General features: G+C 36.3%; 1 protein-coding gene across 1 annotated transcript in view; it reads left to right on the top strand.

Annotated features, from left to right (window-relative positions):
- Positions 1-19,477, top strand: part of DNAH6 (dynein axonemal heavy chain 6) — a 231,955-nt gene that overhangs the window by 2,260 nt on the left and 210,218 nt on the right. Inside the window, 2 exon segments of the mRNA XM_025453761.3 lie at positions 8,440-8,616; positions 12,084-12,346. Of these exon segments, the coding sequence (XP_025309546.3) occupies positions 8,440-8,616; positions 12,084-12,346 (440 nt within the window).

The raw sequence follows: 19,477 nt of genomic DNA, 5'->3' as shown, positions 1-19,477 counted from the left end.
CTTCACTTAAACATACAGAAATTTTTCCAATCCATGCATAACGAGCTTTCTCTTCTAATAGCAGCACTGTATTTTGTTGCATGGATGTGCCATAATATAGTAACCATTAGCTGGTGTCCTATTGATGGGAGTTCAGGTTATTTGCTGTTTGTTTTGTTATTGCTTTTATTTTGCGATAACAGCTAATGCTGCAACAAATGGCCTTGCTTTTGTACATATAAAGATGGATTCCTTGAAGTGTCATTTTATAGATCATAAACTTCCATGCATTTTTAATTTTGAAAAATATTGCTCAATTGCAGTTGAAATTTAACCGTTTACCTTAAGGTCTACCTACAGTGTATAAGGGGGCTATTTACCCACATCTTTGCCAAACCTGACACTCAGTTCTTTTATTTCTGCTAGACTGATAGTTAAAATAACATCACTTTGTTATAATTTGCATCTTATTAGTGAAGTGTATTTTCATTCATTCATTGACATAATAATTATTTCTGTTCATAACCTTTTGCCCACTTCAGAATTAGATTGTTGGGGCACCTGGTTGGCTTAGTGGGTGGAGTGTGCAACTCTTGATCTTGAGGTTGGGAGTTCAGGCCTGCATTGAGTGTAGAGATTGCTTAAAAATAAAATCTTCAGAAAAATCAGATTATTTTTTCCTAAACGTTTATGAGTTCTAAATATATATATATTATGAATACTAACCCTTATTCCATTGTTTCTCAACTTAAGTACTTAAGTACTCAAACTTAAGTACTCATTCTTTTTGAAGGAAAACATTCTTGAGCATCTATAGTCCTGATTTGTTATTTTTATTTTTAGGTTACTTTATATGAGAAAATATTAGCCTAGGAATTAATTTGAGTTGATAATAAGCAAATTGACATCTTAGATACAAAGAAAACTGCACAACCATTTAGCTTACCAAAAATGTGAACTAATAGATGTTGTTGAGTTGGCACTGGACTTCCATTTGCAAGGTGGATGTGGTACTGACCACTGCTGTCTCTTCTAGGGGGTTCACTCAGTGTGCTACATGTGTGGGGGGCATCAGGACCTACCTATCATTTTTCTCCCATAGACTTAATATGAAACCTTTTACATTTATTTCTCTGTGACATATTTACTTACACTTGGCAAAAGCATGTCATTAACCCTTTGTGATCAAAGTTGTTCTATTTGTCTTCAGTGCAGTTAATTTATGTATATTAAATGTTTATTATGTACCCACTATGCACCAGGCTTTGGGCCATGCTCTAGGGAATATAGCAATGAACAAAGCAGGCAACATTCCTGTTGACATTCTAGTAACCCTAAATAAATAGACTGAACAATTTCATGTAATGGTAGGTGTTATTAAGAAAATAATACAGAAATGTAGTGGAAACAAATGGCAGGCTGCTTTAGATTCTGTAACTACAAAGGTCACAGAATCCTTAAGAAGATGTCATTTGCACAAGCCCCAGTCTAGAGCCCGTACACCTGCCACACATGAGAATGGACAAGCCATTGGCGGATTCCAGTCCCTAGTCTTTAAGCTGCCTCAACTGATGCTCTGATAGAGCAGAGGCAAGCTGTCCCCAGTGAGTTCTGCCAGAATTATAGGTTTTTTGAGTAAAATAAATGGAGGTGTTTTTTAAGTCACTAAATTTGGGGCTGTTTGTTAGGTAATAATAGATGACTAAAGCAATACAACTAATCCATGAATATGGTAATTCATACAGTATTAAAAATAAATAAGGAATAAAGTGAAAACTGCCTGAATTTCCATCATGCAGAGAGAAAGCTTTGCAGTCAAGTGACTGATTTCTTGTGTGTGGGTATCTGTAGTTTGATATGTTTATATAGAGTTAATACTATGGTATGTTCTTTTTATGATTGCTAGCTCTTATCTTTTTCCCTTCTCTTCTGTTTACTCTTCTCCTCCTCCTACCCCTGCCCCTTCCTTCCTTCTCTTTCTTTCTTCCTCCCTCCCACCTCCCTTCCCTATCTACTCTTCTTTCATGTTTTTTCCTTTCAATTCTCCAATTTCCAAGCCTTTTGTCTATGGTATCTGAGGTTAACCACAATCTAGGGTGTATCCCTTCTTGCCTTTCTCCACATTCAGTTTTATACAAATGGATAAACACACACAAAGTACTTATTTAGATTTTTGGACATTTGTCTTGAAACATCTTATAAATATAGTACTCTGCATGTTGCTTCCTCTTTTTTTTTTTTAAGATTTTTATTCATTTATCCGTGAGAGACAGAGAGAGAGAGAGAGAGAGGCAGAGACACAGGCAGAGAGAAGCAGGCCCCAAGCAGGGAGCCCGACGAGGGACTCCATCCCGGGGCTCCAGGATCACACCTGGGGCTGAAGGCGGCTCTAAACCGCTGAGCCACCCAGGCTGCCCTGCATGTTGCTTCTTACACCTAAATATACATTGTAGGACTTTCTCAGATGATATTTCTTTCTTTTTTCCTTTTTTTAGAGGGAAAAGATGAGCAGGGGTGAGGGGCGAGGGAAAGAGAATCCCAAGCAGGTTCTACATCCTACTCAGAGCCTGACACAGGGCTGGATATCATCATGATCTGAGCCAAAATCAAGAGTGAGGCTCTTAACGATTGAGACACCCAGATGCTCCTCAGATGATATTTCTATAACACATTCTTTTTAATGGTTGCCTATCCCATGAAAGTATCCTATTGCATAAATATTCCATAATTTATTTAATCTTTTGGCATATTTGTTTTACAAATACTTAGAGTGGTACAGCAAAATCATTGTATCCATCCCCACAGGTGCTTATATTCTTGTGGAATGGAGTTCCATGACTGATATTGTTGGGTTGAAGAGAAAAAAAAAAAAGTATCTACGTAATTTACCTTGATTCACACACATTTTGCTTGGGGACCAGTTTCTCAAACCAGTGCAGAGTAGTTTGATATGTTAGAGTACCACTTATTACTGGTACCTTCTGGGAGAATAACATATATGTTATATACACATACTGCCTAAATTAAATTTTACCTTTCCTAGGTTTCCCTATAATATCTTCCAGCCTTTTACTGGAAAGTATTTTGGAGAGGCTGGAAGTGTGCCCTCACACCAGATGCTACAAATCATCTCTCCATTTGATTAGTATTAATGGGGCCTGTTCTTATGGGAATTGAAGCATTCTCTTTGTATTGGACTTTTATTTTCTCTCCACTGACTGCCATTTTATACTCAGTCTGTTGATGGCATTTCCCCCACTTGTTCTCCCATTTTACTATTCTTTATTTCTGTACTTTCACATTTAAAGCTTTCATTCATGTGAACTTTTAACCATTTGTTTTGATTACAGTGGCTTTGTAGCATTGTTTTGATAAGTAGAAGGCAACTGCTTCCTCACTATTCTTATTTTTTATATATTCTCTGTTTTAATTATCCTTCTGTACAAAATTTAAAATTTGTTCTTATAAGTAATCCATTAAAAATGTACAGAAGTTTCAGAGTTAAAGTCTATTGTCTACCATTGCCCTTCATCCATCCAGCTTCCTTCTCTAGAGGTAACCAATCCAATGATAAGACTGTATTGTGTAGGCTTTCAGAGATTTATTCACTGTATAAGCCTAAAATTAGCATACAAACAAATTTTTCTGTCTCTTGCTTTCTTCACTTAATACATAGCTTGGAGATCATATTAGTTCAAAAAGTTCCTTTATATCAATTTTCTTTATAGCTCATAATATCCTATCATAGATGAATGCACCTTAATTTATTTAGCAAGCTCTAAATTTATAGATTAGGTTTTTAAAATAGTATTTTTGTGACAACAGTGTTACAGTGAATAATTTTGTACATTTGTCATCTCATACATGTGAGCTTCTATATGTAGGTGGATTTCCTAGACATGGGATTGCCAACTCAAAACATGTACATTTATAATTTTGGTTAATAAATGATGTGTCAGTAATATAAAAATGCTATCTCAGAATAGTTTTAATTTAAATTCCTTTTTTTAATACGGTTGAACATCTTTTCATATGTTTAGGAGTTATTGTTTTTCTATGAAATATATGAATCTTCATGTCTTACTTTCTAATTGAATAGTTGTTATTTTTCTTATTGATTTGCATGAGCTCTTATTTTTTAGGAAATAAGCCCTTAACTGTGATAAGCATGATAAAAATTTTCAAGGTTTGTTTTAATTCCTAATTTTTAAGTAGTTGAGTTTATGTCTTCTGAGTTTTATGTAATTCTTAGGCCCTACATTTATCAAAATTGTATAGTTATCTAGTGATGTCATAGATAACTTTTCTTTAAAAGTTACTTTAAGATTATTTTTATTATTTTTGTTATTTTACATTTAAATCCTTGATCTCTTAAGAACTTTTCCCAGTAATGAATGAAAGAATCTAACTTTTTTCCTAATACTTACCCAATTATTTCACTATTATTTATTGAATAATACTATTTCCCTAAAATTAGCAACTTTATTATAGACTAAGTTCCCTTTTATATTTTGGGATCTGTTACTAGACTTTCTATTCTGATCCATTGATCTGTTTTCCTATTCACATGTCCAGAATACACAGTTTTAATTATTGTAGTTTTATAACATTTTTGTATCTGGCAGGGCTGGTCTTCGTTAATCACTACCCTCCCCCTCCCCCCAGACTTTTGTAGCTATTCTTTTTAATTTATTTTTATGTATTACATTTAGGATCAGATTGTCTAATCTCTAAGACATCCTGTCAGGATCATATTAAATTTATAGATTAATTTAAAATAGACATTTTTATTACAATTCATTTTCCAAATTATGAACACAATGGAATTTTATTTGTTCGCTTTTTCCTCCAAGACCATCATGAGTGTTTTAAAGTCCTCTTCATATGACTTTTACTTATTTCTTAGGTTTTATTTTTAGATGCTAATTTTGTGCTAGTTTTTCTGTTTATTCTCTTAGGTGTTTCAGATAAACAATAAAATCATCTGACAATAATGACAGTTTTGCCACCTTCTTCCCAATTGTTATTTTTATACTATGTCTTTGGACTACTGCACTCGCTAATACCTATAGAGTAAGTGGGGACGGTAGACACTTTTTGTTTTTCTCCTGAGGTTAGTAGGAATATTTCTAAGTATTTCCCCTTTAAGCATGATATTAGCCATTGAGATTTTAAAGGAAGTATCTATCCTTCTTTTTTTTTATTTAAAGATTTTATCTATTTATAGAGAGAGGCAGAGACACAGGCAGAGGGAGAAGCAGGCTCCATGCAGGGAGCCCCACGTGGGACTCAATTCCGGGTCTCCAGGATCACACCCTGGGCTGAAGGCAGCGCCAAACTGCTGAGCCACCAGGGCTGCCCTCTAACCTTTCTTGATTAATGTTTTATCAAAAACAGATTTTTATCAAAAACTCATAAGTATGGGCACCTGGCTGGGTCAGTGAGAAGAGCATGCAACTCTTGATCTTGGGGTCGGGAGTTTGAACCCCCGAGCATGTGATTTTTCCCACAATTAGCATTTAGCATTTCTTTATACTTTTGCAGGTTTTGTTTTCTATTACTTTTTAAGATTTTATTTAATTTCTCTTGAGAGATACAGAAAGAGAGGCAGAGACATAGGCAGAGGGAGAAGCAGGCCCCTCACAGGGAGCCTCATGTGGGACTTGATCCCAGGACTGCAGGATCACGACCTGAGCCAAAGGCAGACTCTCAACCATTGAGCCACTCAGGTATCCCTTGTTTTTCATTTTGCCATGAGATTTTATAGTTTGATATATATATATATATATATATATATATATATATACACACACACACACATATATATATATAGAGAGAGAGCTTGTTTTTCATTTTCCATGAGATTTCATAGTTTGATATATATATAGCACTTTATTTTATATATTTTTATATATTATATAATTATATATTATATATTTATATATTATAATATACTTATATATATTTATATATATATAAAATAAGGTCCTGTGTTTCTCTCGTTAAATTCTTAAATATTTCAACCTTAGTTTTTTATTGTGATCCAGTTTGTTTACTTTTAACACAGAGAAAAGCAAATGGATTTTGTGTGTTTACTCTGTAACCAGAAACCTCACCAATATTCTTTTAAATCCTTATAGTTACTTTAGTAATTAGGCTTTTATTTTTAATGTATATAATAAATATCATTGATAGATAATTTTGCCTTTCTTTCCTAGTGTTTACACCAGTTACTTTATTTTTTAAATTATGGGTCACTATGGCCCATGGGTCAAATCCAGTCCTATTTTGTAAATAATGTTTTTTTGGATCACAGCGATACCAGTTATTTTCATATTGTCTAAGGCTGCTTTGGTGCTGCAATGGTAGAGTAGTTGTGACAGAGACCATATGACCCACAAAACCTAAAATATTTACCAGTCTGGTCCTTTACAGAAAACATTTACCAGCCTCTGTTCCAGATGCTTCAATTTGAGAATTGAAAAATAAAGGTGGGAGTGAAAATAGTGATCTTGTTCTTGATTTTCACAGTGGCTTTAGGTTTTTACTATTTAGGGTGATTGAGGTTTGCTGCTGATTTTGCTAAATAGTTATATTAAGAAGTTTTCCTCTGTTTTTATTTTATTATTATGAAAATTTCAAATATGCAAAAAGCTATAAAGAGAAATGTAGTAAATAAGTATGTGTATCCCAAATTAATAATGTTGAATTTTGCTTAGTTTGATTCAATATCCATTTTTAAAGGAATGTGTTACAGATACATTTCATATATCTTTTATGCCCTAGTTTAGTCTCAATGCCCTCTCTCCTTGCTTGGAGATGGTCACTATTATGGTTTATGTGAATCTATCTAATTCTTAATGTAATTTTTGCTACTTTATTTGAAAAATTCAATTTCTCCCAACATTTTACCATAAAAAGTTTCAAATATACAGAAAATTGAAATAATAATAAAATGAATATTTATATACCATCTACTTAGATTAAAAAATTATTAGTGTTTTGCCATATTTGCATTCTTTTTCTATATACATATTTGTTCATTTTAAGGGACTTCTTTAAGCTGAAATGAAGGGGCTTAGTATACTTAGTAACAGAAAAACATGAAAGTATAAATCTCACAGATAAAGGTGAATATATAGTAATATTCAGAATAATCTAATGTAATGGTGGTAGATTAATCACTTATTTATAAAGCTAGTTGAATATTAAACGACAAAAGTAGTAAAAATATAACTAATCATTTGTCATGAATATACAAAATAGAATTATATAAATCATGATATTAAATGTTGATGGAGGTTCTCCTATTTCTCCATATTCTCACAACACTTGCTGCTTGTCTTTTTCAGAGTAGCCATTCTGACAGGTGTAAGGTGGTATCTCATTGTGGATTTGGTTTGCATTTCTCTGATGAGTAATGATCTTGAGCATCTTTTCATATACTTGCTGTCCATCTATATATATTTTTGGAAAAATGTGTACACAGATCATCTGCCCATTTTCTAATTGGATTGTTTTGTTTTTGCTATTGAGTCGTAGGAGTTGTCTACATATTTTGGGTCTTAATACCCTATCATTATATGATTCACAAATATTGTCTCTCACTTAGTAGATTGCCTTCTCATTTTGTTGATGGTTTCATTTGCTGTACAGAAGCCTTCCTCTCCCTTCTTACCTTGTGATTCTGGTCTGTGTTAATTTTCAACACTGTTATATAGCTGAGATCTTCCTTCCCCATCTCTGTAGTCTTTTCCTTTCTTCAGTGAGTGGCCCAAGAGAGATTTTTAGCCAAAACCAAAGGTAATTTGCACACTGAAAACTTAATAGCTATTTCCTTTACTTACTCCCAAGCTTTTTTTCTCACTCCAGTTGTAAGAGATTAGCTATCATGCTAAAATCATAATGCTTAGAAACTTAAAGCCATTATTGTGAATTCCTTGCATTAGTGTATCATGTGGAATGCTGGATTTTATGGCCTTAATCTGCAATTTGATCAGCCTAATATAATGCCATGATTTCTTTTTTAAATTTATTTTGTCACAATTTCTTTTAGATATTCAAGAAGTTATGGCTATGGGAATTGATTAATGACTTTTGGGTAGAGTGTTAGGATTATACAGTCCTTCCCACAATATTTATTCTGGTGAATGGTGGGAGTTTGTAATGCACAATTACTAGATATGTGATTTCATGCCTCTGAGTCTTTTCTGTCATAACCTTACTCCTAGAAGTATTCATTGATAATAAAGGGACAGAATTAATAGAAACCAAATTGCAAAGTCTTAGTTTAGTGATAGGCCATGTCCAGACTATGGTGAGAACTACCATAATGATTGTGACTTGGATAGGAAATTACCCCAGGCAGATTAATTTCTGACAGGAATAAGTCCAAAGTGAAGAATAAGTTGGGTTCATGTTAATATTAAAAAGATTAACATGTCTCTTTATTCCCCAAAGCCAGTGCTAAAAGTCTACCAAGATCATAAGAGGCCAGAATACATATATGAGCAGAACCGATCTCAGTTAATCACTTCTGGAGTCATAAAACCTCCAGGAAGCACTGAAGAAAGAAGTTCTGCCAAAATATCTGTTCAGTTTCTTAAGCATGAAGATCCTCTGGTGAAGAAAAAACAGGTATACTATTAAACTATTTAATTGATCCTTCCACTTTAATTTTAGTTCCCTATAGCATTGCTAACATGCTTTTAACTCATAAGGATAGTTGCAGAATTTTTCTATCAGGTTGCACAGTGGATTTGGGGAGTACTGTACTTCTCAGTTCTTATTCGAGGAAAATTTAAACAGTAGAGGAAAATCATAAAGGAAAACTTACAGTATCTATTCAGTATCCTCTGATCTTTTCTTGCATATTAAAAGAAGACATACTAGTGTTTTGAATTTTATTTTACCTTTTATGAAATTTTCATCATTATTACCCAGAATGACAATCTTCGAAAACCTTGGTGAAGGGCAATAAAATAGAAAGTAAACCAGCTCGAAAGACAACTTCTGTGATTGGTGAGCTGTAGCGTGGGAAGTTGCCTTGCAAGGAATAAGTGAATAGTTGCTCTGGGGAGAAATCACCAGAGCACGGCTTTCTATAAATACCTCTAGATAATTAAACAAAGGAACAGAAGTGGGAGAAAATGTGGACACACTCACAATAAATGCCAACAGAGCTGAGAATTCTCTGAGCTTTTAATTGAAAGGATCCTTTGAGACTAAACATTTCAGTGCTAGCGTCTTTCGGGCTTTGGGCTAGAGTACTATAAAGGAAGAGATGAAGACAGGTTTCGTCCTCGAAGATTACAGAATCTGACAGTGGGTAGATGGACAAGTGAGCACTCAAACCCAGTGGGGTGTGATAAGAGCTCTTGTTGGTCATTTAAGGTACAAACTATGGTGAACCGAACAGAAGGAAATGCTTGTACCTGGTGGTGAGGGGGAGGGTCAGTGGAAGAAAGGCTACTGCAGAGAATAGAATAGCACTAGGCTGGGAGGAATGAATGGCAAGTTAATGAGGCAGGTCAGGTGGGAGAGCAGTGGGCTTGAGAAGCTGGGTGGAAGGAGGTTCACTGTGAGTGTGGGTGAGATCACCCTCAAAGAATATTACATGATCAATTGCATGAAATTTTAGTTTCTGTAAAGTAGGAGAGGAGAACAAGCTATCTTAGGTAGATCCAAGATAGTTCTGATTGCCCATAAATTAGTTTATTTGACATAAAGTAGACGTCATGGTCTTGAATTTAAAGGAGAGGAATGAAATTGTGCACATCTAGGATGAAGGGAGGGGATAAAAGGGAATGTTAAATTGTATGCTATGCCTGGTTGTAGCTGTAACTAAGTGAAGAATTCAATATGAGTTAGAGGTTAAAGGGAAATGTGCAAGAAAGGGGGATATTCTATATAAAAGGGAAAGGGTATTTATTCTGAGAAGAAGAGGGTCATTTTGGGGGAATATTGATCTCTCAGAATGAGTTTAGTTAGAATGGAAATGTATCAATGAGATTCCCTGGGAGATAAAAGAAGGCAGTTGGGGGCTTTGCTCCTGGTAATTAAGGAAGATTGGTTACAAATTGAACTGAACATCCATTGTAGAGAACACTACAGGCGTACTGTCCTTTATAAATAAATGCTTCCTGGGGCACCTAGGTGGCTCAGTCAGATAAGCATCTGCCTTGGATTCAGGTCATGATCTCAGGGTCCTAGGATCCAGTCCTGCACTGGGCTCTCTGCTCAGCAGGGGAGTCTGCTTCTCCCTCTCCTTCTGCCACTTCCCCACTTGTGTGCTTGCTCCAGTGCACCTGCTCTCTCTCTCTCTCAAATAAATAAAATCTTTAAATACATACATACATACATACATACTTCCTTTGTTCTCTTTCCCCCAGCCCCTCAAAATCTGAACTTGTGTGGCTGTTTAAATTGAATCTCATCTTTGCATTGAGTTACATAATTGGAAATAAGTACTCAGATGAAAATATATAAGGCTATTGTTGAAGAAATCTTGTACTTAGAAGGCAGTAAAACTTTTTGAAGGATATAATAAAGAAAATACATTCATTTTCTGTTAAATAGTAATACTCTAGTCTCATGAAAATATTCTTTTTTTTAAATTTATTTATGATAGTCATACAGAGAGAGAGAGAGAGGCAGAGACACAGGCAGAGGGAGCCTGACGTGGGATTCGATACTGGGTCTCCAGGATCGCACCCTGGGCCAAGGGCAGGCGCCAAACCGCTGCACCACCCAGGGATCCCCTAGTCTCATGAAAATATTCAAGTTGACTATAGCCCTTGTTGAAACATTGAGACAAAGCATTGTGTATTTTCTCTGGTTTGGAGATATCTCGCTTTTCTTTTACATAAGAAAACAGTGTTGTTGCTGCTGTTCCTGGACATTAGGTAAAAGAAGCATATCATATCTTTTAAGTTCAAAGATATATTTTCTTCAGCTCTAAACCTTCCAAGATTTTCATCTGAAACTCCTATTCAACAGGGTATATTTAATCAGAGATGGAGAATGATGGGATCTGTCAGTACAAACTTTCTGGGAAGCTTGTGGGAATCAATCTCTTGTAGAAATGGCAGCCTCTACTAGTTTTGCTAATAGGCAATAAAGGTATCATTTATATATTTACATCAGTTATTCAACATAGTGGGTCTGCAATGGTGATTCTTTTGTCTTCATGCCAGTTACCCTTCTGCTGCCAGAGAGATCAGGTGATGACCCTTGGAGTTAGTGTCAAATTTCTGAAACATGGTTATCCACGTCCTCCACAGGAGCACAATGTGTGTGTGTGATGCTGCCCCAGAGTTTGTTGGTGGAGGAACAAAGGGTGAATGGCCCTGAGAGCACAGATGGTGGAACTGGGGGATTAGAGTGAAGCTCATGTGTGTGGATGTGGTGAGGACTTAGCTCTGAGGCTCCAGTGGTGGTCCACAGCATCCACACCTCCCGGGAGCAGCTTAGAAATGTGGGATTTCAGGCTCCACTCCAAACTGACATAGAATGTACATTTTAACAGAACACTTAGGTCATTCACATGCCTACAGAACAGGCAATCATGAGTTTGTCATCTATATGCTTCTCCCAGGCTGATATCATATAATGGTCCCCAATACTCAACATAACCACCACTTACATACATTAAGAAGTTTATTATCAGCTGTGATAATAGCTGTTTAGGAATTTCACTCACTGAAAAGCATGAAGATTGTCAGAATCAGGTGGGGAGGCTGAGGGGGAACAGGCCACAGTCAAGATAGATGCAAAGCAATTGAGCGGGAAGAGTGCTGGGATTCTGAGAACACCAGAGAGCTGGTAGTATTTTGCTGTAATAAACTCTGAGTCAAAGGAGAGGAGGTGGCAATGGGAGCGATGCTCAGGGGTCTGTGGAAGGGGATGGACGCCTGGATAACGAGGACTGGGAAGGAATACATCCCTGCCTTACAATAATTTGAATTTCTCAGTTCAAAAATGTTTACCTTTGAGCCCAAATATCTTAAGCAGTACAGTAATTGGTGCTTGAGGCTAACATTTTGTCTTTTTTTATCCTTTGTTTTTTGCAAACACTCATATTTTTTAAAATTGGCTTTGTTTAGACCCAGCGGCCCATTGCTGAGATGTTTGCTCCCTCTCCTCCTAAACTGTCACGTACCAGTATTGGAAGAAGAGGACTCTATGGAACTAGTTCCTCAGCGTTCCCTAAGTACAGTTTCCACGACCGGGAAGAAGTCATTAAAGCCAACATTCGTAATCCCTTGCAAATCATTAAAATAATACGAGAAAATGAACATCTTGGATTTCTTTATATGATCCCTGCAGTGCCAAGGTCTTCCATTGAATATGATACATATAATCTCAAGTGAGTTCTCTTTTATGAAACAATGTATTCAACAGTGAAAGTTTCATTTAAGATTGCAAATTATCCATAATTGCCTGGATATTAATGATAAATGTCAAATATGATTTTTATTATCCTCCAATGACAAATGAATCTTAATCACAACAATGTTATTCATTTTTTCTATTTAGCTTTCCTTTACTTGTAGACATTATTCTACAGAGTAGTGTGCATTGTTGTGCTTCTATGTTTATATTATATAATGCCATCTATTTTTAATCAGTATTCCAAAGATAATTTTGATATTTTGTGATTACTGAGAAAAGATGGCAATGTGTAAAAAGCAAGTACATGATTTGATTTACGTGTTATTTCAACTTTTCTTAGTAGAGAGATAAGGATTTTTTTTAAAAAATAAAAGGAGCTTGATCACTTAAGGTATTTATATAGATTAATAACACACACATATACTCTTTATTATTACTAAACACACATTTGTTATTGAAATAATTAGAAGAATCATATAAATATGAGTCTCTGAATTTCTTTAAAGTTCAGCACAGGGCAGCCCGGGTGGCTCAGCGGTTTAGCGCCGCCTTCAGCCCAGGGCGTGATCCTGGAGACCGGGGATCGAGTCCCACGTTGGGCTCCATGCATGGAGCCTGCTTCTCTCTCCGCCTCTTTCTCTCATTCTCTCTCTCTCTCTCTCTTTCTCATGAATAAATAAATAAAATTAAAAAAATAAAGTTCAGCACAACAGGTAGTAGAATTTAAAGTTGATACTGACTTTCCTCCATTGTTGTTTAGTTCAGATGACAACAGTTGTTGAGGCAGTCTTTCCTGGAAGGTGATAGTAGTGTAGCTTTACCACCAAATTCTTGGAGCTACCAACCCATTCTCTGCTGCATGGGAAGATAAAAGGAGCTCCCAAGAATTCTCTTATTCTCCCTTATGCAGCACTGCAGTTTTTTTTTAATTTTTTAATTTTTTAAATTTATTATGATAGTCACAGGGAGAGAAAGAAAGAAGAGGCAGAGACATAGGCAGAGGGAGAAGCAGGCTCCATGCACTGGGAGCCCGATGTGGGATTCGATCCTGAGTCTCCAGGATCATGCCCTGGGCCAAAGGCAGGCACCAAACCGCTGTGCCACCCAGGGATCCCAGCACTGCAGTTTTGACTGAGTGAGGTAACAATGAAGACAGTTCTCCTTCTGGGAAAAGAAGAAAAATATTTTAATCAAAGTTTTAAATGATTTATTTTAAATCCAGAAGAGATTAATTAGAGTGAGAAATAATTTGAAGAAAGAACAGAGATGCTTATAAGAATTCAACAAAATGTACTGAATACTGACTCTGTAGCATGAATGGTTCTAGGTACTAGAGATATTATTCAACCATCCAGATCAAAATTATTGCCCTCATGGAGCTTATATTTTAGAAGGAGACAATGATAAACACAATACCTGAGTAAATTATAGAGAATTCTAGATGGTGGTAAGTATTAAAGAAAAAAATACAGTAGAGCGAAAGAGATTGGGAGTTCTAGGGAAGTTGTGAGTTAACTGGGATGTCAGGGTGGGCCTCATTGACAAGCTGCCATTTGAATAAGGACTGGAAGGAGAAGGAGTGAATGATGTGCTGGCAGGGAAAGAACATTCCAGACAATGGGAAAGTGAATACTAATATCCCAAGACAGGAGCATACCTGGCACGTTCAAGGAGAAAAGAGAAGGCTCGTGTGACCAGAGTTGAGTGAATGAAAGCTAGGGAACAGATTATGAAGGGGCTTGCCAGCCTTGGTGTGAATGTTAGCTTTTACTCAGAAAAGTGGAGAACCATGGACAGACTTCAAGCAGATATGTATCATGATCTGAGTTACATTTTGAAAAAGACCACTCTGATTGCTGTGTAGAGAACACACTTTTGAGAAGCAAGGGTTGAAACAGGAAGACCGATTAGAAGGCTGTAATTATTCAGGTCAGAGATGAACCAGGTGGAGGTGATGAGAAGTGGGAAATAATTCAAAGGTGAAGCCAACAGGATGTTTTCATGGACTATATGTAAGGTGGGCATACAGAGAGGAGCGGAGTCCAGGATAACTTTAATGATCCCGTTGACTGGGCAAGAGGAAAGTTACAGTTACTATTATCTGAGACACAGAAGATTGGATGGAAGTTTTGTTGGGGAAAAAAGAGTTTGAGTTTGGACCTACTAAGTTTGAAATGTCAAAGATAGAAGAGAAATGAGATGGTAGAAGAAAGGAGAATTAGAGTCAGTTTTTTTTTAATATGGAGAATTAATATACAATAGAATTTAAAGCCCTTTGATGTAAAAAAAAAAATCCCTTTAATGTCATTTCCACCGCTGCCTACCTCATTCTTTTATAGGTTTTTAGAGAAGAGACTATGGATCTTAAATGGTGACTAATCAGCAAAAAATGGTTTATTTCCTGATTTTTAATACTTCTTGATTAATATGTGAAATGTTTTCATAGCTCTCTTTTATTTAAAGAAATCATCTAATAACTCAGATATCAAGGAGTGTCATTTCTGATATCCATTCCCCATTATGAGAGGAGTCAAATTTTGCCAAATGTAAAATGAGTCTCATCTATTTACTAGCATAAGACAAAGTATAAAAGATGAATATGGAAACTGTGCTTTTGCCCAATTCAGGAAATTAATGGTTTTTCTAGGTTAATGAACACTTCTACTTGGGGAACTGATAGTAGTAATGCTTGTTGGTAATATGCAAGGTCTCATTTAAGAAGATAGAGTTGGAATCATAGATTATTTTATTATGATTTAGGATTAATGTTCACTTTTTCTCTCTGGCCTGAACTCCAAATACTCTACACCTTATGAAAAGGCAATCATTTGGGTGCAAGAAACTTGAAAGCAGCTTAATTGGAAGTTAAAAATAGGAAATTCTGAGTCAACAAGATGATGACATGTTAAACTAAACTCCTTTAAAAAGTAATGTGATAAAATATAATGTCTTTGCCTGTTTTTCCAGCGCATGTTTTTCAATCCATCAAATGTGCAGTTCTATAATGTTTATCTCTATCACGATCCCTCTAAGTGAAAAAATAGTTCCATTTGTCCAGTTTATTCTAAAATATCAGCTTAGTGCTATGTTTTAGGTTTAAAAATTTTGTTAGAAAAAAAAATTTTGTTAGGAATAAAATTCAAGGAGATCTCTAAATATGTTGGAATACCAATCTGAGTAAGTCCATAGCTATATGCTGCAGGTTATCTTGCCCAGGAAAGGGGCATAGTGGTGACTCTGGTCAGCTCTGGTGCAAGTAAAAAGGAAACTATGTAAAGGATCAAGAACTAGGGAGATCCTGAAGAGCACAGAGAACAGAGAATAGAATTGATCAAGACAAAACAATCCTGTTTTGTTAGGAATTAGACCTTGAACAAGAGTGATTGTAACTGAAGGGTAGCCATGAGGTATAGGGGAAGACTGTCGGCTAGAGAGTTGGATTATATACCCATTTTGAGAGCACACCAAAGTGAATCACCATATTTTACATATCATAAAAATAATTTATTGGTGTTTACTATGTTCTAGGCAAAGTATTTGTACATATTAAATCATTTAACCCTCACAAAATACTATAAGATAGACACAATTATTATCTCTATTTTACAAATGAGTCACAAAATAGTTAAGTCACATGCCCTCATGTGACTTGCATTCATATTGTTGCAAGTGGCAATATTTCATTCTTTTTTATATCTGAGTAGTATACATATAATGGAATATATATATATCACATCTTCTTTATCTTTTTTAATGAACACTTGGGGTTGCTTTCATATCTGGCTATTGTAAGTAATGCTGCACTTAACATAAGGGCACATATATCTTTCTGAATTAGTGTTTTTGTTTTCTTTGGATAGATACCGCATAGTGGAATTGCTAGATCATCTGTACCTCTCTTTTTAATATTTTGAGGAAACTTCATATTGTTTTCTATAATACTTGCACCAATTTACATTCCTACCAACAGTGCAAGAGAGTCCTCTTTTCTCCACATCCTTGCCAACACCTATTATTTCTTGTCTCTTTGATAATAGCTATTCTTACAGGTGTCAGATGATATCTCATTGTGGTTTGCTTTGCATTTCCCCGATAATGAATGATGTTGAACATATTTTCATGTGCCTGCTGTCCATCTGTATGTCCTCTTTGGAAAAACATCTATACAGATCCTCAGCCCATTAAAAAAAATTTTTATTGGAGTTCAATTTACCAACATATAGCACAACACCCAGTGCTCATCCTGCCAAGTGCCCCCCTCAGTGCCCATCACCCAGTCACCCCAACCCCCCGCCCACTTTCCCTTCCAGGAGAAAGTTCATTTCCCAGAGTTAGGTGTCTCTCATGTTTTGTCACCCTCACTGATGTTTTCACTCATTTTCTCTCCTTTCCCTCTATTCCCTTTCACTAATTTTTATATTCCCCAAACGAATGAGACCATATAATGTTTGTCCTTTTCCGATTGACTTATTTCACTCAGCATAATACCCTCCAGGTCCTTCCACATCGAAGCAAATAGTGGGTATTTGTCATTTCTAATGGCTGAGTAATATTCCATTGTATACATAAACCACATCTTCTTTATCCATTCATCTTTCGATGGACACCGAGGCTCCTTCCACAGTTTGGCTATCGTGGACATTGCTGCTATAAACACTGGGGTGCAGGTATCCCGGCGTTTCACTGCATCTGTATCTTTGGGGTAAATCCCCAGCAGTGTAATTGCTGGGTCGTAGGGCAGGTCTATTTTTAACTCTTTGAGGAACCTCCACACAGTTTTCCAGAGTGGCTGCACCAGTTCACATTCCCACCAACAATGCAAGAGGGTTCCCCTTTCTCCACATCCTCTCCAACATTTGTTGTTTCCTGTCTTGTTAATTTTCCCCATTCTCACTGGTGTGAGGTGGTATCTCATTGTGGTTTTGATTTGTATTTCCCTAATGGCCAGTTATGCGGAGCATTTTCTCATGTGCTTGTTGTCCATGTCTATGTCTTCCGTGTGAAAATTCTGTTCATGTATTTTCCCCATTTCATGATTGGATTGTTTCTTTGCTGTTGAGTTTAGTAAGTTCTTTATAGATCTTGGAAACTAGCCCTTTATCTGATAGGTCATTTGCAAATATCTTCTCCCATTCTGTAGGTTGTCTTTTAGTTTTGTTGACTGTTTCTTTTGCTGTGCAAAAGTTTCTTATCTTGATGAAGTTCCAATAATCCATTTTTGCTTTTGTTTCTTTTGCCTTCATGGATGTATCTTGCAAGAAGTTGCTGTGGCCAAGTTCAAAAAGGGTGTTGCCTGTGTTCTCCTCTAGGATTTTGATGGAATCTTGTCTCACATTTAGATCTTTCATCCATTTTGAGTTTATCTTTGTGTATGGTGCAAGAGAGTGGTCTAGTTTCATTCTTCTGCATGTGGATGTCCAATTTTCCCAGCACCATTTATTGAAGAGACTGTCTTTTTTCCAGCGGATAGTCTTTCCTGCTTTGTCGAATATTAGTTGACCATAAAGTTGAGGGTTCACTTCTGGATTCTCTATTCTGTTCCATTGATCTATGTGTCTGTTTTTGTGCCAGTGCCACACTGTCTTGATGACCACAGCTTTGTAGTACAACCTGAAATCTGGCATTGTGATGCCCCCAGCTCTGGTTTCTTTTTTAATATTCCCCTGGCTATTCGGGGTCTTTTCTGATTCCACACCAATCTTAAGATGATTTGTTCCAACTCTCTGAAGAAGGTATTTTGATAGGGATTGCATTAAACGTGTAAATTGCCCTGGGTAACATTGACATTTTCACAATATTAATTCTGCCAATCCATGAGCATGGAATATTTTTCCATCTCTTTGTGTCTTCCTCAATTCCTTTCAGAAGTTTTTGTAGTTTTTAGGGTATAGATCCTTTACCTCTTTGGTTAGATTTATTCCTAGGTATCTTATGCTTTTGGGTGCAATTGTAAATGGGATTGACTCCTTAATTTCTATTTCTTCAGTCTCATTGTTAGTGTATAGAAATGCCACTGATTTCTGGGCATTGATTTTGTATCCTGCCACACTGCCAAATTGCTGTATGAGTTCTAGCAATCTTGGGGTAGAGTCTTTTGGGTTTTCTATGTACAGTATCTTGTCATCTGCGAGGAGGGAGAGTTTGACTTCTTCTTTGCCAATTTGAATGCCTTTTATTTCTTTTTGTTGCCTGATTGCTGAGGCCAGGACTTCCAGTACTATGTTGAATAGCAGTGGTGAGAGTGGACATCCCTGTCTTGTTCCTGATCTTAGGGGAAAGACTCCCAGTGCTTCCCCATTGAGAATGATATTTGCTGTGAGCTTTTCGTAGATGGCTTTTAAGATGTTGAGGAATGTTCCCTCTATCCCTACACTCTGAAGAATTTTGATCAGGAATGGATGCTGTATTTTGTCGAGTGCTTTCTCTGCATCTATTTAGAGGATTGTATGGTTCCTATTTTTTCTCTTGCTGATATGGTGAATCACATTGATTGCTTTATGAGTGTTGAACCAGCCTTGCATCCCAGGGATAAATCCCACTTGGTCATAATGAATAATCTTAATGTATTGTTGGATCCTATTGGCTAGTATGTTGTTGAGAATTTTTACATCTGTGTTCATCAGGGTATTGGTCTATAATTCTCCTTTTTGGTGGCGTCTTTGTCTGGTTTTGGAATTAAGGTGATGCTGGCCTCATAGAATGAGTTTGGAAGTACTCCATCTCTTTCTATCTTTCTGAACAGCTTTAGTAGAATAGGTATGGTTTCTTCTTTAAATGTTTGATAGAATTCCCCAGGGAAGCCATCTGGCCCTGGCCTCTTGTGTCTTGGGAGGTTTTTGATGACTGCTTCAATTTCCTCCCTGGTTATCGGCCTGTTCAGGTTTTCTATTTCTTCCTGTACCAGTTTTGGTAGTTTGTGGTTTTCCAGAAATGCGTCCATTTCTTCTAGATTGCCTAATTTATTGGTGTATAGCTGCTCATAAGTTTTTTTGTTTGTTTTGTTTTTGCTCATAAGTTTTTAAGATCGTTTGTATTTTCTTGGTATTGATGGTGATCTCTCCTTTCTCATTCATGATTTTATTAATTTGAGTCTTTTCCCTCTTCT

This window comes from Canis lupus, chromosome 17 (genome assembly GCF_003254725.2).
Source record: "Canis lupus dingo isolate Sandy chromosome 17, ASM325472v2, whole genome shotgun sequence".
NCBI lineage: Eukaryota > Metazoa > Chordata > Mammalia > Carnivora > Canidae > Canis > Canis lupus.
This window is presented reverse-complemented; position numbering and strand designations above follow the sequence as displayed.